Below are 18,986 nucleotides of genomic sequence, written 5' to 3'. Positions count from 1 at the left end.
TTTTCAGTCATTTTTTTAAGCGAAGGACAAAAATTAAAGACCACGCCAAAAGAAGGACAATCCGCGCAAAAAAAATGCTATTTATCCACCTCTTGTACTAAAAAATTTGGGCCTAGGGTAAGCAAACCAAGAAGTAAAATTTACTTGGCATAACTTACATTATTACCTATTTATGAAACATAACTAAACTTTACAATAGTTATATTTAGTAGCTAAAATATAACATATTTACTTCCTATAACTATCACTTTTTTACCACTCATCTGGTAACTTCCCACGCCCCTAAATTTAAGCAAAAAAAAAAGGTCCCTCTCTCCTATCCCCCTAAATACACGCCATTATGTTCAATATCCCTTAATTTCCTCCAATTTCAAATCAGTTTTATAATAGTTCAACTTCCTTGTTTATCTCTAATTAACTACTCATTAATTTCACTCATAATTCAAATCTAATTCCCAAAAAAGGTAAGATTCTATACTGATTTTTACGTTTCACCGTGTATTTAACCTATATTTTTTTTTTCGTTACTTCTTGAATTTTCAGTTCCTAATGTTTTGGATTGATATTTTAATAGTTGTTTTTCATATATATTTTGGCTATATTTTAATTGTATTTTTATTATTATGTTTAATATTACATATCCTGGTTTCTGTTGACTATATTTCAGATATATTTTTCATATATTTTGACTATATTTAGAAAAATTTCAGAAAAATAAAAAAAAAAAGTAAAAAAAGTTGCATTGAAAACGTTGTTACCTCAATTATGAACTCAATTATGACTATATTTTGGCTATATTTTAATTGTATTTTGATTATTATGTTTAATATTACTTATTCTGGTTTCTGTTGACTATATTTCAGATATATTTTTCATATATTTTTCAAAATTTCATAAAAAAATAAAATAAAAAAAAAGTTGCAGCGAAAACGTTGTTACCTCAATTATGAACTCAACTTTAATTCGATATTTCAATAGATGAATTCAAATATATATTCGTCGTTTAAAACGAGCTCTGTTCACTGGTTTGATATTGTTATTTTTCAAAGTTTTTTGATGAACTAGTTTTTGAACCTCTTTTTTTTTTTTTTTGGTTAAAAATATGAATTTACTTTTTGAATTCAATTTTTTTTTTAATTTGTTAGCTGTTTGAATGAGATATGAGATCAGATATGGAATGGGAGGATATTTGCGTGAATCAGGGAACATTTAAAACTGATTTTAATTTAAATTGGAATAGATTTTGTTTCCATAAATATAGCACTTTCAGTTTTCTCAGCGTGTGTATTTCCGTTATATTTATCCTATATTTAAGTCGATGCGTCTACTAGCTAAATATAGGTCTTCCAGCTACGAATTGTAAATATAGAACATATAATTATAGGTTGTTAAAAGGAGTTAAAAGGTAGCTGTTTGTGAAAATTTTACGACCAAGAATGATCCACATCCTGGGCCTAGTGTAAGCAACCCAACTCAAACTGTTACGTTTCGCACTTCTCACGGAATAACTGTAAAAATTCAAAAATACCTATTTTTGGGACTTATAAGTTATACCCATGGTAAGTATCCACAAATTCAAAAGTTATAGAAAAATACTCAAATTTTGAAATACATGACACTGTCATGGATTTTAAAATCAGGATAATATTCTGAATTTTTTATTTGTTTTAAATTCGAAATTCATGACACTGCCATGGTAATTGCTTTTCAACGAATTTTCCAACATTGATTATTTTAAAAAGGTCGACCCGAAAAGTGGTTACTCGTACATATTTACGCTGAATAATCCCTTTTAAGTTTTTGAAACTATGTACATAAATTGAGTGCCGCACAATGCCCGGGAAATAAACATGTTAGATCATGAATCTATATCTATGTATAGAATTTTGATTCGAAAAAATCATTACTAAATAATAATCTCTTAATAATATTAAACTCTATTCAAAATCTGAATTTTTCAGATTTGCTCAAACTCATTAAAAAATTGAATCTTAAAATTACAAGTAGAATTAATAATTTGAGATATAAACTGTTTAAATTAAAACCTTCATTAAGTATATGTATAAATAAATAAACCTAAAGTTGTAGAGCAAGAGAGTTTGTAACGAAAGTCAGATCTGATATTTATTAAATTTAAAGGAAAATATGAATAACACCGACAGATCACTTGCCAAGCTATCAATGATCAGATTATAGGATAAAGTCTATTTATTTAAATGACTTCACGTTTCAGTAGGGTGCACTTTGCATGTGCATGGAGTTGTTGTTCTCTGTAATTAAAAATCTTAATATATAAACCTACGTAACAAAAAGCTGCTAACATCCGGTGTGTCTGTTTTCTTGAAGAATTGAGGGGCAAAGGGATTGATCAAGAAAGATCTTTTGTTCTTCTTATATATAAGATCGTGATTGGATCCGCATATTTTGATAAGAGAATAATCTTATCCTTTGAGAATAATAAAAAATGGACTCTGTTTGGATGCTAATTATTATAAGACTAAAATTAGTGTAACCTATTTGGGAAATTGGGACCGAACTAATGATACAGAGAGGTGTGGTGAGATAGTTTGGATTGACGTACTTTTAATCAGATTTCTCGAATTCAAACTTTGAGTAATGAAAGTTATTTATTGCAAAGCGCTTTAACTCGCGTCTGTTCTTATAGAGGGAATCTTGGATCAATTGGACATATTAGTGGACTTCAAATATTGAATGGTTCGATTGGAAAAAAGAAAAACATAATACTACAAGTTAATTAAAATCTATATATTGACAGTTATAACTAGTTACTTTGATAAATGGGCTTCAACTTAATTACTCTTTGCCGAGAAATCATACTCTGTAAAAAAAGTAAAAGAATTTATATATATATATATATATAAACTATTGAATCCTCTTGATATAGGCGTCTATACACAAGCTTTTGCTTCCCGATATGGTAGGAGTTTGAACTTAGGTTCATATTTGTAACACCCCGTGAGTCTGAGTTAGGTGTGAATGTGATAAATGAGTATTAATATGGCATTTTAGACATATGAAGTCCCATCAATATGAGTTTGGGTGGAAATAGTTGATTTAAGATCCATTCGAATAGCGAGGTGCATGAAATTCAATAGAATCGACTAAGTTTTCGGTAGGTCTGTCTTCCATACCTATTTAGTGAAACTCCGCTGGGAATTTGGGAAAAATTCCTCCATGAAAGTTGTATCCCTTTGAAATACCTTTCCAACGGTATATTATGGAGGTCAAACGAACATCTGTACAGAGAGTTATGACCATTTTACTAAAGGGTTGCAGAGTAGTCTGCAAATCGACGAACCGTCAATGCACATTGACGAACCGTCCATGTACAAGGACGAACCGTCAACATGTTGACGGTCCGTCAAAATGCACCGTCAATATGCATCGTCCTTTGAACTCTCGAGACTTTTCTGATTTGTATTTTTACAATCAACTCGACAGACCGTCGATATATCGTCGAACCGTCGAGTGCACCATCGAATTTCCCCGACCCAGAAAACCTATAAATAGCAGATCAGTTCTAAAAATCAGTTTATTATTTTCCCTAAGCCCTAGCACGAAGTCTCTCCTTCCCTAAGTATCCAAGAACACCAAAGGTAAGTGTTCCAAGCCTTTCCAAGCGTATTGATTCATGTATGTTCAAGTTCTAATCCTAGAATCATGTTCTTAGCCTAGAACTTTCAAGAAAACTCAACTTTAAGGGTTCAAGACTTTAACTTTGGAGTTGTTTCATCAAGTTCGTTGCTTTAATTCGTTTTTGGAGCAAACGAGGTATGTAGACGCTATCCACGTGAGGGAACATCCTTGTTCTTCCCCAAGTTTCAGTATTCCATGATTACACACACACACACACCAGGTTTTAGGGTTCTAGGTATATTCATGATAAACCCTAGACACTTGAACCATGATATATTATATGGTCAGTTATAATTCCGTTTGATTAGTCTTAATTTACTGTTTTGGAGATTGAGACTTAGTTTTAATCTATGAAAAACCCATAACTTGCATCCCATGGGTTCTATAACACAAGATATGAGATATTATGCTTATTTCCATGAAAAGCTTGTATCCATGTATTTATTGTCATGTCTTAATGTATCCATGTTCATGTTAAGAATCAGAAATCATGTGATGTGATTCTTCGAGTTAACAAAGAACCAATCGACCAGGATCTTGTTCTTGAAGCGGTTTGATGGGCAGATTCAAGAAACGGACGTAAATCGGTCTATAGTTCTCGGAATTATGTGTTTTCAAGACGAGGAGAAAGATGACGTTTTGAACTATAAAAATAACTATTGAATCGTTTAAATCAAGTAAGTATTAAAGGCGGAATGATGGAAAGAAAATTAGGGTTCTGGATAATGACTAGAACGAACTTTAATCAAGAAACGCGTTCTTGAATGATCAAGAACAAATAAAGTTCCTAAGTCACCACTTGAAATCAACTTACGTGATAAAGAAACACCGCACGCTATTGAAAACAAGATAAATACTATCACCACCTTGCTTGGAACCAAAAACAAGGATAAAGAAGACCAAATAGAGAAAATAACTCTATTGCAAACTAGGGTTTCTGCTAAAAAACATGAATAGTGTTTAACAAAGAATAAGAACCCTTTATATAGGCCTAGGGTCTCTTCTTTGATGACTACAAATCCCTATTCTACTCTAGAAAGGAAGTAGCTAAAAACAAGGAAAGTAAAATGTTATATCCCGTAATTTGGCACATTCGGATAAATTGAAATAATTGTGACTAGTAAGAGACAAGGCAATATTCTTGATCTAATTTAATACATAAGTTGTTCATGAAAAATATTGATGCAGAAAGGTGGAGGAAGTCTAAGGGCAAAATTGAAAATTTAAAAAAATGGGTTCATGAATTACAAAAAAAATTAGCCACAAATAATTGGGCTCAAAAAAAAAAAAAAAAAAAAAAAAAAAAAAAAAAAAGAGGCCCAAAAATTAAGTGGGTGGCCGGCCATAGAGGCAAAAAAATGGGCCAAGCTCATGTAAATTATGTCCATGACATAACTAAATATAAAGGGGGCTTATCTTCATTATTGTTCAAGAAGTTTCAAGAAAAACAAAAGAAGAGAGAAAAAAAAAAAAAAAGTTTTGAGGGCTTCCATCCTTGATTCAAAAATTGTAATTTTCTTTTATTCCTACTAAGCTCAAGACCCTCTTCAACGTGGTATAATTTTTGAGGCGAGAAAACTACTTTTGTGGCAAGTGGAAAATTTAAGAAAAGGTAAAATTCTATCCTTTTTATGTTATGGAAGATATATATATATATATGTTGTAGTATGTGGAATTGAATGAAAAGTATGAAATTTGTGTGTTGTGGGTGTGTGGGTGTAGCCGTGGGGTTCATGTTGATGAAGGAAGATGGATTAAATTTATTTAGTATGTTAATTGTGTTGTTGTGACCTTTGTGATGTAAATGGAAGACTAATAGTTCAAGTTGGCATGAAATTGGAAGATAAAAATGTGTTGTGAATGTCCGTGTCGAAGATTGAAGGTTTCGGGTGAAGTATGGTTTTGGTGGGATTGTCGGAATATTGTGTAGGTTGTTTGAAATGTCCTTGGATTATGCTTGAATAATCTTGAGCTAGTAAATGAATATGTAAGTGTCGATATTGGCTTGAAAAGACGTAGTTGAATTAAATGTTGATGAATTATGTAGAGAAGAAGGTTACTAATGTTAGAATATGTCTTAAATTGATTGTTGGTATTATTGGAATAATCGTTGGTATTGTTGTTGATATTTTGGCCGAGTTACATTCTCGGATTTGTTGTTGATGATATAGCCGAGTTGGATTCTCGGGGATGGTAGCATTTACAGGGGAAATGTTGCCGAAATTTCTGTAGAAAAAAAGGTGTTGGTTGGAATTGAATTCCTAAGTGTTTATACCTAATGTTGGTGCGCATTAATGTTGTTGTAGATCTTGTGGAGCCAAAGACTTAAATTCGGATTTGCATAGAAAGCGGGCAAGGTATGTAAGGCTTACCTTTCTTTCTTTTGGCACGATCTCTATGAAATGAACAAATGAGGTATGTGCATGATTTCAAAGAAATTCTTGTTCTTAGAGCCATTAGGGTGGCTAATATCTTTGACCACCATAAGTCATTTTATATGGTTTTGATACGTACTTATGATTCCGAAGCTCTATTTGATAATTTTCCAAGTTCGTCTACGATTTCTATTGGCCTTTTGATACGATTATACGTAGTATGGTTGGGATTGTTGCATAATTGGATAAATAGCCAAGTATAAGAATTCATGTCCTTAAAATGATTTTGTAAGTATTAATGTTTCTAACTTTTGCATGCAATCTTGGATCGGGCCGAACGTTCCTCGGTAATAACATAATACGTTCATGGATCGGGCTGCACGTTCCGGAGCAATATAATGTATGACGTTCTACGAGTATGCGTGCATGAATCTGTTATATGTATATATATATATATATGCTATACGATATCCGAAAGATACTTGATATGATTATTGCTTCGATTTTCCAAAAAAGGCTTCTGAAATGCTCGTAGAAGGTTTTGTACTTCAAACGTCCATAACTTTCTCATACTAAGTCGAATTGACCCGAAACTTGTTTCCGAACCTTCAGGATTCGGTAAGTATACTTGTCTATCGAGTCTTGATTTATGTGCATATGGTTTCGCATTATTCTGTTCGTGCAAGCCTCAGTTTGGATTTCACTGAGCCCGGGCCAGGACATGTTATCGTGCGCACTTCTCTGCATTATTCACCGAGTCCCTCTCACTTGCGGGTCGGGACACGTTATATGTATATGTATGTGATGATATGATGATACGGAGATGGAGGCCAGGATGGCATGTGATGACTTATCCACCGAGACCCGCAATAGAGGGCCGGGACACGTTATGTATATATGGTATATGATTCTGCCATACATGATTCTATCCACCGAGTCCCTTAATAAAGGGCCGGGAAACGTTATATGCATACACTATACATGATGTTGACATACATGATTCTATTCACCGAGCCCCTCACAAAAGGGCCGGGATACGTTATATGTACATATGGTATGTGATGTTGATATGTCTGACCCTATTCACCGAGTCCCTCACTAAAGGGTCGGGACACGTTGTATATATATGTATGTATATGTATATGTATATGATTCATGATTTGAGATATACTACTTTGTTACATAAAGGAAACGTATTGATGATTTCACACAATTTTAGTGGTTCTGTAGAGTTCCATTTTTGGCTATGATTCCCCGTTCTGTATTTCATGCCTTACATACTCGGTACATTTTCCGTACTGACCCCCTTTCTTCGGGGGCTGCATTTCATGCCCGCAGGTACAGACGCTTATTGTGGCGATCCGCCAGTCTAGGGTGCCCTTTCTGCTACTTTGGAGTGCTCCTTTGATCCGGAGCCCACACTTTTGGCATATATCTTTCCGCTGTACATATTCATGTGTATATGACTATTCAGGGGTACGGCGGGGCCCTGTCCCGACATATGACTCTGTTATGTTTGTTAGAGGCCTGTAGACATATATGTGGGTCATGGGTCGTCATTGTCCGGTTATGTCCGTGATTTGCGTTTAAGCGGTACTATTTGCTATGACAGCCTTAACGGCCTATATATGATTGCTTGTATATGACAGCCTTAATATCTGCGATGATTAATATTTGTTGGATATGAATAAGTTATAGACATGTCGATTCGGTAAGTAGGTGTGTGAGGGTGTCCAGCTCGGGCACCAGTCACTGCCCACGGGGTTGGGTCGTGACATAAAATCTCTATTCTACAAGGAAAAGGGAAAGTAAAACCTACTAGAAAAAGGAAAACAACTAATCCTAATTTAAGAAAGAAATAATTTTAACTTGGCTTCTTGGGCTTGAAATCATCCTTGGGCTTCTTGAATTTGAAGACAAGTCCACATATCAATTCTTGGGTTCACAAGAGCTTGTTGTTGACGCCCTAAATAACAAAAGCCTATTATAGCTTCTTGATTTTCATCATCATGTCTTCAGTTATCTTTCATGTCCGGGAGCTGTATTAATACCGAGAAGGCTCAGATAGCCTGAAACTACGTATGCCAACGTAGGATAAGGATCGCTCCACCCAGTTAGGACGATTCCTTCATGTTACCCTATATGGGATTTTTTTATTGATTGAATCCATTCATGCTTGTTGTTGACGCCCTAAATAACAAAAGCCTATTATAGCTTCTTGATTTTCATCATCATGTCTTCAGTTATCTTTCATGTCCGGGAGCTGTATTAATACCTAGAAGGCTCAGATAGCCTGAAACTACGTATGCCAACGTAGGATAAGGATCGCTCCACCCAGTTAGGACGATTCCTTCATGTTACCCTATATGGGATTTTTTTATTGATTGAATCCATTCATGTCATGCATGTCTCGTACCCTGGCAAGGTACGAGATGGCTTAGCTGATCGGGCCGAATCAGACTCTACGTTTCTCCCGTGGTGGTTCATGTCGGTATTACAGTTACTATCATGTTCTCATATTAGCTACAAATTATTTCATGCTTATAGTACTCATGTTCATGTTCAGTATTCAGTTTCAGTTTCAATTTCATGTCTATGTATCATGTGCCTGCTTATTCTCTCATGTGTTTACATACCAGTACATTCAAAGTACTGACGTCCCCGTTTATTGCCTTGGGGGCTTGCATTTCATGATACAGATACAGATTTACAGGGTGACACAGCTGCTCGCTAGGATCACTCCCATCAGCCCACTTTGGTGAGCCCCATTTCATTCGGTGCTAAGTTAGTTTTATTTATTTCATGTCATGTCTAGTTAGCTCAGTTTAAGGTATGCTAGAGGCTTTGTCCTGGTAAACAGTTCAGTACTCAGTTGTCATGTTAGAAGCATAGACTATCACAACAGTTATGTCATTTCAGATATTTCTCAGTTTGTAGCCGTTTTGGCTCAGTACTATTATTATGGTTATTTCAGACTTACTTCCGCTTTATAAATCAGAGTTCATGTTTTAGTATACAGTTTATATATGTTTTATGATGCCCATGTTAATTCAGCAAGTCATGTGGTTCGCTCGGTCACATGCAGTCAGGCACCGAGTGTCGTGTGACGCTCAGGCCATGGTTCGGGGCGTGACAATATTTTAGGTGTGATATATTTACATTTTTAAATCTCCTTAGTTACTCAAATTTCTGGAGCCGCTACTGCAAATTGTAGTAGTGTTCCTCTGCATCTCTGCTAAGTTAAAATGGTAAATTTGTTCACTTCCGGAGATTAGTCGATGTAAGCATAAACTGACCCGGACATCCGATTTTTTTAAAAAAAGGTAAAAATGTTTCTAATAAACTCGAGGTAGACAGAGAAGCATGACCAAACAAAAAAAATTAAGAAGAAAAATAAAAAAGGAGGACCCATATATCAGAGCCTAACAATATAAGTTGCCTAACTTTTGAAGCAATTTATTAGAGTAATAATCTCACATGGCGTAACGTGTAGTTTTTCTTTCCCCGAGGATATATTAAAGAAAAAAAGATGAATATCACCGACAACTATATTCCTCAAAAATCAAAATCATGTGTGGAAATTGAACCCTACCCCTTTTCATTATCCTCTTTTATTTATTCATTTTATATTAACTTTCTAGTTTCTCATATTTCTTCCTCTTTCTTTTTTCTGACCTCTCATTTTGTATTAATCCTTCAGGAAAAACAATACATGAAGCCTCCCGTGGCGGAGTTGGAGGAGCGGAAGGGGATTTTTCACTGAAAAATCTGAAAAGGAGCGGAAGGGGATTTTTCACTGAAAAATCTGAAAAATCACGTTGTATGTATTAAGTCGAAAATATCTTTCATGTATATACAATAGATCGGTGAAAATTCGGCGTTCGCCACGGAATGGAAGGTTCTTCAGTTTGGGAGGAAGAGAAATGAAGCTACACTTCGGTACAAAAAATGCTCAAATGTGATGATTTTCTAAGCCATTGTTACAGTGCATCATTCATCTCATTTTCGTTTTCATCTTAAATTAGTCATTTCAAGTTATTTTTCGACTAGTTCATTTTTTGAACTGTCGAATGTATTGAAAAACATAAAAGGCAACCCCATGCACTAAAATTAGCTCGAAGGATGAGAGAAGAATGTGATCACATTGACTGAATTGTCAATGTCTTATCTTGCATACAATAGAATGTACATATTTAAGAATGAAACACTGAAGGATCAGATTCAACTAAATAACAGGATAGACTTTAAGATAGTTGCATGCAGTAGTGAAATTACATTAGAAATCAATGGAACTACTACTAATGTACATATTTAATACATTTGATTCTTTCCACCAACCTAATAATACCATCTGAATGAAAGAACCAACAGAAACCCTAAGGCATCTGCTACACTGCTTTATTCCTGAACAATTTACAAGTCACCAACTGTAAGGGACTTAGCAATGAATCAGTGAGTCTAACCGAGTTAACGAGAAACAGAACGAATCCTTTTTACAATTTTCTCGTCGTGTTCCTAATATAATATTTTCTTTACATCTTGACAATTCGACGAATTCCTTCAAGCGCCAACTTTTTGCGCTTTCACATCCGGAGTTTTCAGTGGTTCAACATGATGTTTCCCCTGTTGCTGAGACCAGTAGGCATGGGCAGCTAAGACCCGGTCCAGAAGTTCCTGTGGGACCTGCTCCCCTCTTCGTTGTTGCGGGGCAATGCTTGCTGTATGTACTAATGTCTTCCATTTATCCTAATATAAACAAATAACCACACATCACATGGATGATGGGAACAATCATTAGCTTTGCTAAATAAAGATTAAAAATTGGTGAGATATATGCTTAATTTAGAACAACTCATATGTTTCCCTTTTGCTTTCTAGGCAATCATTCAAAGCTGTCATAAGATTCACCAAGCAATTATAATAACAGTTTACAATGTAGTAAAGTTATGGGATCATCAAAATATGTGAAGCATCTTGTCATGTGACAAGAGACCTATTCTCATGCTAATACATACTCCCTCCATTTCATTTTATATAGCGGTGTTTGACTGGATATGGAGTTGAAAGAAAAAAGACGTTTGGTACATACCAAAAGTACCCTTAGAACTTGTGGTCTTAAACATGTCATTAGAGCATGTCTTTAAGGGTAAAGAGGGAATTTTAAAGTCCCGGAGTTTCCAAATATAGAAAAATAACATTCTTTTTGGACAAACTAAAAAGAAAACAGTCCCATAGAAAACAGAGGGAGTATCTAAGGGGTGGGTTGCAAAGTCCGAACAATAATGAGACCATGACCTTTATTTGCTAAGAACAATATGTGATAACATCAAGGATGTAAAAACCCTCATTTTCTCGAGAACTGCCATAGCATGCAAAACTTAAAATTTCAGAAACAATAATGGCACCAATAAGATATCTAACCTTCAAGTCGACGTAAGTTCGGTGATCAGCAGTATCAAAAGCACGCATTTTAACATCACGCCACCTGCATTATCAGAGATCATTAAATATGCAGTTCCCTAGTGGACAACAAACTCTCAACTGTTTTTCTTGCAAAGAGGTTTAAAGTTCTCATACCTTCCAGTACCAAGATGCTCCACAGCTTCAACTAGCGCTTCTACTTCTGCAACTGAGAATGGTCTCCGTATTCTACGTTGTGAAAGTTCAGAACGTTTACTTTTCTGGTTCAGAGGAACCATAGCAAGTGCCTCTGCGTTAACTGGAGGAACAATGACCAAGGCTCTAGAATCTGGAACGGATACGTCAGTTGATGGATCAATAGATTTTGTAGGAGATAGCTCTAACACATGGTTATTCTCGTTCTGCTTGTCCATCTCGGTCTCTGGAGGATCTGACGAAGCATTGTGAATCCCCATTTCCAAGATAGGACTAGGTCGCCGCCTGAGCATAAAGATAACTAATTAGTGATGTGTTTTGTAAAAAGTGCTGATACGCTGTTCCTTTGTTAAAATGACAAAATACCCTTAATCTTTTGCAAAAAAAATTATAAATTTAAAAGTATATGTGTAAAGTAAAAGAGAAATAATGGATACAGAGTCAGAGGAAGTTAGAATTTTGTTTTGGGAAAGATATTTTGAAAATTAGAAAAAATATTAAGGATAAAATAGGAAAATACTTGGTCAAACCAAAAGTGCTCATAAGCTGAAAAACCATAAGTTGGGGATGACCTGCTTATGGCTTTTGGCTGATTTTGACTTATAAGCACTTGGGCTTATGAACACTTTGGTGTTTACCAAATGCGTAGATAAGCTAAAAAGTTTTTATAAGCCAGTAAGACCCTCTAAACCCAATCAGTTTCTTATATGGTAACCAAAATTTATAGCAACTAATGCTCTTTTCTTTGATAACTACCCAAATTAACACTACGCAAAAACATAAAGGTGCTAAACTCTTCTATCATACCTAGTTAGTTCCTGATCTGCAACAAATGTTGATGAAACCGGAAGTTTATTAGGAGATGACGATGGAGAAACTTGGGCAAATTGAGGCTCCAAAGTGAAACCCAAATTATCGAGGTTGCCATTCTGGGAAATGCCAGCCTGCTTTAGAGTTCTATTGTCATCTCTGACCTTCTTTCCCTGGAGAACCACCCCAACCCGTAATCCACTTTCCAGTATAGCTGTAACTGCCTCCATCACTGTTCTCTGCATAGAATATAATTACCATTTAGCTTCGAGAACTTCAAATTCTACAACAAAGAAAACTTTCTAACATCACCACAAAAGCACAAATCAATATAATTACGACTGCGATATTATCATTCATTGAAATTTAATGTAAGCTTTCTGCATATCAGAGAATTCTTAATTAAGCAACTTCCGAGAGGCATTAAATTGCGAGAAAGATCAAATGAATAACTGTATTTATTGACAGATGCAGAAAGAGCGATAATTTTCAACATGCTGCACGTGCATAAATCATCAACTGAAGTTCTAAGCAATAATTTTCAACATTCTGCACGTGCATAAATCATCAACTGAAGTTTCTTTGTCAGACTAGGGAGGCGGGGGGACTATTGTATACAACAGAGAAGAAGAAGTAAAAGAGGAGACCCTGAATACCTTCAGCGAGCCAACTGTTGCAGTTTCAGGAACCTCTACGTAAAGCTCTGGCACCTTGAAAGACTTGATGCTAAATTTTACTGAAAGGATAAATTGGATTCATGTCAAAAGTTTTAGAAGGTAAATATGCTAATCCAAAAAGAAGGAAACGCATCGTATAAAAGTGGGAAAATCGAAAATACAAATGGAATCCAAAATCTCCTACCATTATCCTTCTTGTGATGATTTTTAGCTGGAGATGGATCAGCAGTTCCTGTAAGGAAACATGGAATATTACTTAGTATGACTACATAAACTACCAGGACCTTCAATTGCTAGGTCGATAGTGAAGTATTGACCTTTAATGTCTCGTTTGATTTCCTTTTCAGGTGAATTTGAAACACTTTCACTACTGGCCTCCTGGTAATATGCAACAGCAAAACCATGGTGGTTCAATTTCCTTCTCTTGGGAGGAACTTCAGGTTGGCATCTCTTCCGTGCACGTGTGCTTTTCCTACTGAGGTAAAAGGACTCCACTCCACCATCTAAACCACCAAATCCACGTAGTTAGAAAATGACATGAAAAAACTATAGAGGAAAAATATCAAAGGTATATCTCCACTTACTTGTGTAAGAACGCTCATATTCCTTCAACTTAGGAGCTACTCTCCAGTGTCGAGATTTCAGCATCTTCCTTATTCTTCTGAATCCAAGTCGTGATGTCGTCCTAAAGGTTCTTAACTTGGTGCTATATCTATAGCAGTCAAAAGAATTTTCGTCATCATCTCTATTACCTAACTTTACACTGTTCCTTTGCTTTACAAAAGAAGCACTAGGAACCGGAACTGAATCCCTGTACAAGGGTAACTGTACACTACTCTCCGAGTTAAACAAGCCATCGTTATTAACATGTTGTTCAATCGGATTCTTTACACTGCACGTGTTAGTCACAGTTAAGTCTTCAGTCCTAATTTTATTATCACATGGATCCTCGAGATTAGAGGATCCACCTTCAACTTTGGCGTGGAATTTTCCATCAGCTATATTAACCTCCTTGCAGTTTTCCAACTTCATGTCAGTGTCAGAACCTATAATAGTAGAAGTATGCTCCAAAAAGGAAGTTTTTTCTGCATAAGCGCTTTCTACACAACTCCCCTGGTCGAGGGACTCTGATTTCACAGCTTTACCGTCTTCCACTTGTTCGTTTTTAATACCGTCCCTGTGATCAGCAATTTCATTTTTCCCTTCCGCAGCGTTACTGGAAGCGGAGCTTTCGCTCTCCAGTAAGAGTTTTCCAGCAACAGCCGCCAATAATTCAAATGCACAAATTTGACCATCGTCCAATTTTTTACAGGAACGTCTCCTCTGAAATGATTCAGAATCGCAGACGATATTTAGAAAAGCATATACAAATACAACATTTCTAAAAGATCAGACAATTTAACAATTTCAGCATCCTTACTCTAACTGATCTAGGAGCTTTAGGTATAAATGGAACTTGAAAGCCATTGAAACCAAAATCTAGCTTCTTCTTATACACCATATCTCAGGAAGCATGCCAATAAGTGATGACCAGATACAATGAGCCAACGCCACTAACTTCACCAATCTACACAAAAAAAAAAAAATGTTATTATTATCATGCCATAAACTAAAAAGCATTGGCCAAAAGTAGATGCAAATCATTCCAAATTTCGAAAATTAAGAACATTAAAGTGACTAAAAATACAAAGGCGTAGCAAAAATGTAATTTTATTACACAAAGCAAACATATTTTTCCAATGCACTTAGCTGATCCATAAATACAAGGAAATATATATGCAGAACCTGAGATCGTTCCACAAACCACAAGTAAATACTAAAATGCTTATTATTATAGAACTAACGGAAAAAAGACAATCACTATTTAATAAACTAAGAACATTAAGTTGACTAAAAATACAAAGGAACAGCAAAAATGTAATATTGCTACACAAAACAAACATATTTTTCCAATGCACTTAGCTGATCCACAAATACAAGGAAATCATAACTCTAAACAAACATCATGAAAATACATACATACAAAATCTGAGATCTTTCCATAAACCACAAGTATATAGTATATGCTAAAATGCTTATTATTCAACTCAAAAAGTGAAAAAGTCCAAGCTTTAGTGAACAAAATTTCCCGATATCTCTACCAGGAATTAGTCGAGATGCACACAAGCGGCCCATACACCACAATTATCCAAAAAAACAAAAACTAAAAAAGTCTTTGTTCATCAAGAAGGTATCAACACCAAAAAAAAAAAAAAAAAAAATCTACAAAATTCCATTTCATAAAAGAGATCCAGTTCTATAACCCCAACATCCGATCAGCAATAATTCAGAACAAAAACAAATTCTTTTCCAATTTTCATAAGTTCATATCCATAATTGACTTTTTTAAAACTCATAGGATCAAAATAAACAACTAACAATTCGATTATAACAATCTACAATTATCATCAAAGTTTCATAATTTCAACAATATAAACTTAAAACTCTCTTGTAAACATCAAATTTTACATAACCAAACAAAAATCAACAAATCTAATCAGATCTCAACGTGATCAACCTCAATTTTCACCATAAAAAATTCAAATCACACATCATATTCTTGTACAAAAATAACAAAATTCACCAACCCCAAGAAATTTTTTTTCATAGATAAAACCAAAAAAGAAAAATGAATTACCTGAGTAGAAATCTAATCTATGTAATTGTGTACTTGTTTGTTAATTTTATTTACTTTTGGGGGGTAAGTGAAATTGTGGACAGAAATGAAAAACCTCTGTGGGTTTGGTTTGGTAAGAAAAGAAACATATGCTAAAACCCCTTCTCTATTCTCTCTCTTTTATAACTAAACTACAACTTTTTAGGTGGTACACTTAACGTGTCCTAATGAAAATTATATTCTTTTATATTTAATTTAACTTTAAAAATTAGATTTTTATATTTAAATGAGATGATTTATAATATATAAATTTTAAAAATTCATTTTATTTGAAATTATGGAAGATGAAATTCTGTTTGGTTATAATTTTTGTAAAAATTTGGTTGTTCGAATGTACTGAAAATAAAAAAGGTGAAAATATGATTTTAAGTGTTTTTCAAGTTTCAAATCAACTTCAAGTTGTGTTTGAAAATTTCATAAGGATTTACATTAGTAGTTCAGTTGGTTGGCTAGCTAAATTTTCATCTCGTTGGTGAGGGTTCGAACCCAACGTTGTAATTTCCTTTCCCATTTCCCCTTTCCCTACTGATTATGTAATAAAAAAAAAATCATAGGCAAACACTACTTTCAAATAAAGTGAAAAAATTTCCAAAAAAAAAAAGATAAATTCTCATGGACACACAGGTCCGTAGATTTTGTCCTGGTAGAGCTCACTAAGGGGAAAGTTCGAATTCCTCATGATTCTCTCCCTTAATTAATAAGTTGCTTGAGCAAGCATCTCGAAATTAAAATGTTTATTTTAGAGAGTTAAGGTATTAAATAAGTTTGAGAAAAGAGATAGGTGTTTTTGAGTAGGAGTAGAAGGTTAAACATAAAATTCTCTCCAGAAGTATTTCTAGAAAGTTGACGAATTATAAATTATTGCTTTAATATTAAAAAAAAAATGATTAGCTAAATATATATTACTATCCTCCAAAAATATTTCTAACGAAAAAATATTTTTCAAAATAAGCAAATTATGAAAGCTTGGCTAATATGTTATGCGTACTATGCACCAATAATGATAGTAAAAAAAAATAGAGTTAATGGTAAAAAACATTTAAAATATAGTTTTTGCGCGAGTTCTACACCCCCAACTATCCGTTATTCCCTTTTTCTACCTGAGTTATCACCATTTATGTATTAAAACACACTTTGAAGCTGATTAGGTCAACTATCAGTAGCTCACTTGTCCTACCTGAACTATCACCTAGGTGTGTTTTAATATAGATAGATGGTGATAGTTCATGTTGGAAAAGAAAATAACGGATAGTTGAGGTGCAGAACTTACGGAAAATAATAGTCCAAGTGTATTTTTTATCCCTATCTCTAAAAAAAATCTATTTACACAATCAGATTACTTAAAGATAATTACATATTAATCCATTCAATAAATAATATATTACAACATATGAAATTATACTAATTATACAAAAAAAAAAAAAAATTGTCTTATATTGGCCACAAAATTCGGACCACTTCCCTAAAAGGACAAGAGTGTCCATTGAGTTAAAAGGGTGCGTCGACCAACTATATCTTAACCCCTTCTCCTTCGCTCACCACCGCTATTCTCTCATCATCCCCATCTTCTTACATAGTATAGGTTCTTGCTTCCACCACGTGTATACTCTTCATAGCACTTTAGACATTATTTTTGGTAGAAGAAAATAAGAATTAATATTGAAGTTGACGTTAAAAAGGAATATTTAGAAAGTACAAATTAAAATTAAATCAGCAAATATTATGTATTTCACTTGAAATGTTCTTCAAACAAGTTTTTAAATATTTTATCGTTATTACAAAAGCTAAAGTTTACAACAACGACATACCAGTGTAATCTCACAAGTGGAGTTTAAGAAAGGTAATGTGTGCGCAGACCTTACCTCTGTTGTGTAAGGTAGAGAAGTTATTTTGAATAGATCCACGGCTCAAGAAAAATGCTGAAATTTAGTACTTTCAAATAGTGATAATCAAACACTGATTTGCAAATAATGACATCGTATTGCAAGTGAAGTAATGACAAACATTTCTAATTCCTTTGTATAGTTTCTGAATAAGTAATGAAGAGGGTAGCTCAACACAAGCCGTCCGCGTTAACAGGATCGGGAGAGGACCCCACGTGAAGAGATGTGATGTAGACAGCCTACCCTAATACAAATATTAATGGCTGCATCTACATCTTTAGTTATTATCCCTTATTAGCTCATTTTAATAAGGGATAAATGAAAAATAACTATAGTTCATAAATGTGTGATCATTAAACAGATACATTTACATGGGGTATGACCAGCTAATTACCATTTGGAATTTAAAAGACATGGAGATCACATCCATAATGAACATTGTTGAAAATTTTAGAAGTCAAAGTTAAACTTAGAAAGGAAAGAAATAAAGGATCATAAATTTATGAATGGAAATTTACATAAAGATGAATTTGACAAGTCCAGTTGGAAATAACAAAGAGTTTATTATGACCCCACAAAAGAAAGAAAAGGATAGAAATGAGATAACTTAGGGGTCGACCACACTAACCAAATTAATGGGAATCTTTTCGAATTTTTGACGCACTCTTTTAGCAATTTTCATATTTATCAATATGAAAGCGAAAGCAAACAATTTCTTTTCTTACAATAAAAAGGTGGAGATGAGTGACGGTGTCAATTTATCTTCTATGTTTTCAGGAAAATTTTCGAATTAACTAATATTCTCCCGTCCCTATTTATATGACACTATTTGACTAGATACGGATTTAAGAAAAAAAAATGAAAACTTTTAAAATTTGTGATCCTAAATAAACTTTAGATTTTTATGTGATTGTAAATCACTTCACGGAGTTAAATTAGTTTCAACTAAAAAAAATGTGTCACATAAATTATGACAGAGAAAGTATCAGTTGATATGACAAGTGGACTCATTACATAATCAAAAGCTTCTTATCAAGAAATTTTTATTTTAAGAATCCGAAATCAAAACCTCTTATAGGATAATGAATTCCAGTTATTTGCCATGCAAGATCGATGTTAGAGCCTTAGAGGGACGAAAGCGATTCATTTCAATCTCTTTCACCAAACAAATGTATTGTCAATATATAAGGTTTAGTTTTTTCTTATATATATAAAATGTGACCTAGTGGTCGATAAAACTTTTAGAATAATG

The 18,986-nt window shown here is 34.2% G+C and overlaps 1 protein-coding gene across 1 annotated transcript; it reads right to left on the bottom strand.

Annotated features, from left to right (window-relative positions):
• Positions 1–10,247: 10,247 nt before the first annotated feature.
• On the bottom strand, positions 10,248–15,972 carry LOC132640209 (telomere repeat-binding protein 4). The gene is made up of 10 exons (XM_060356707.1): positions 15,813–15,972; positions 14,556–14,702; positions 13,720–14,458; positions 13,453–13,638; positions 13,320–13,367; positions 13,115–13,194; positions 12,456–12,697; positions 11,610–11,933; positions 11,454–11,517; positions 10,248–10,778 (listed from the first exon to the last, which is right to left on the bottom strand). Exons 2-10 carry the CDS (start codon positions 14,634–14,636, stop codon positions 10,593–10,595), a joined length of 1,950 nt encoding a protein of 649 aa, XP_060212690.1. The 5' UTR covers positions 14,637–14,702; positions 15,813–15,972; the 3' UTR covers positions 10,248–10,592.
• Positions 15,973–18,986: the final 3,014 nt, after the last annotated feature.

This window comes from Lycium barbarum, chromosome 5 (genome assembly GCF_019175385.1).
Source record: "Lycium barbarum isolate Lr01 chromosome 5, ASM1917538v2, whole genome shotgun sequence".
Classification (NCBI taxonomy): domain Eukaryota; kingdom Viridiplantae; phylum Streptophyta; class Magnoliopsida; order Solanales; family Solanaceae; genus Lycium; species Lycium barbarum.
The sequence above is the reverse complement of the archived record's forward strand: the minus strand, read 5'-3'. Positions and strand labels throughout refer to the sequence as shown.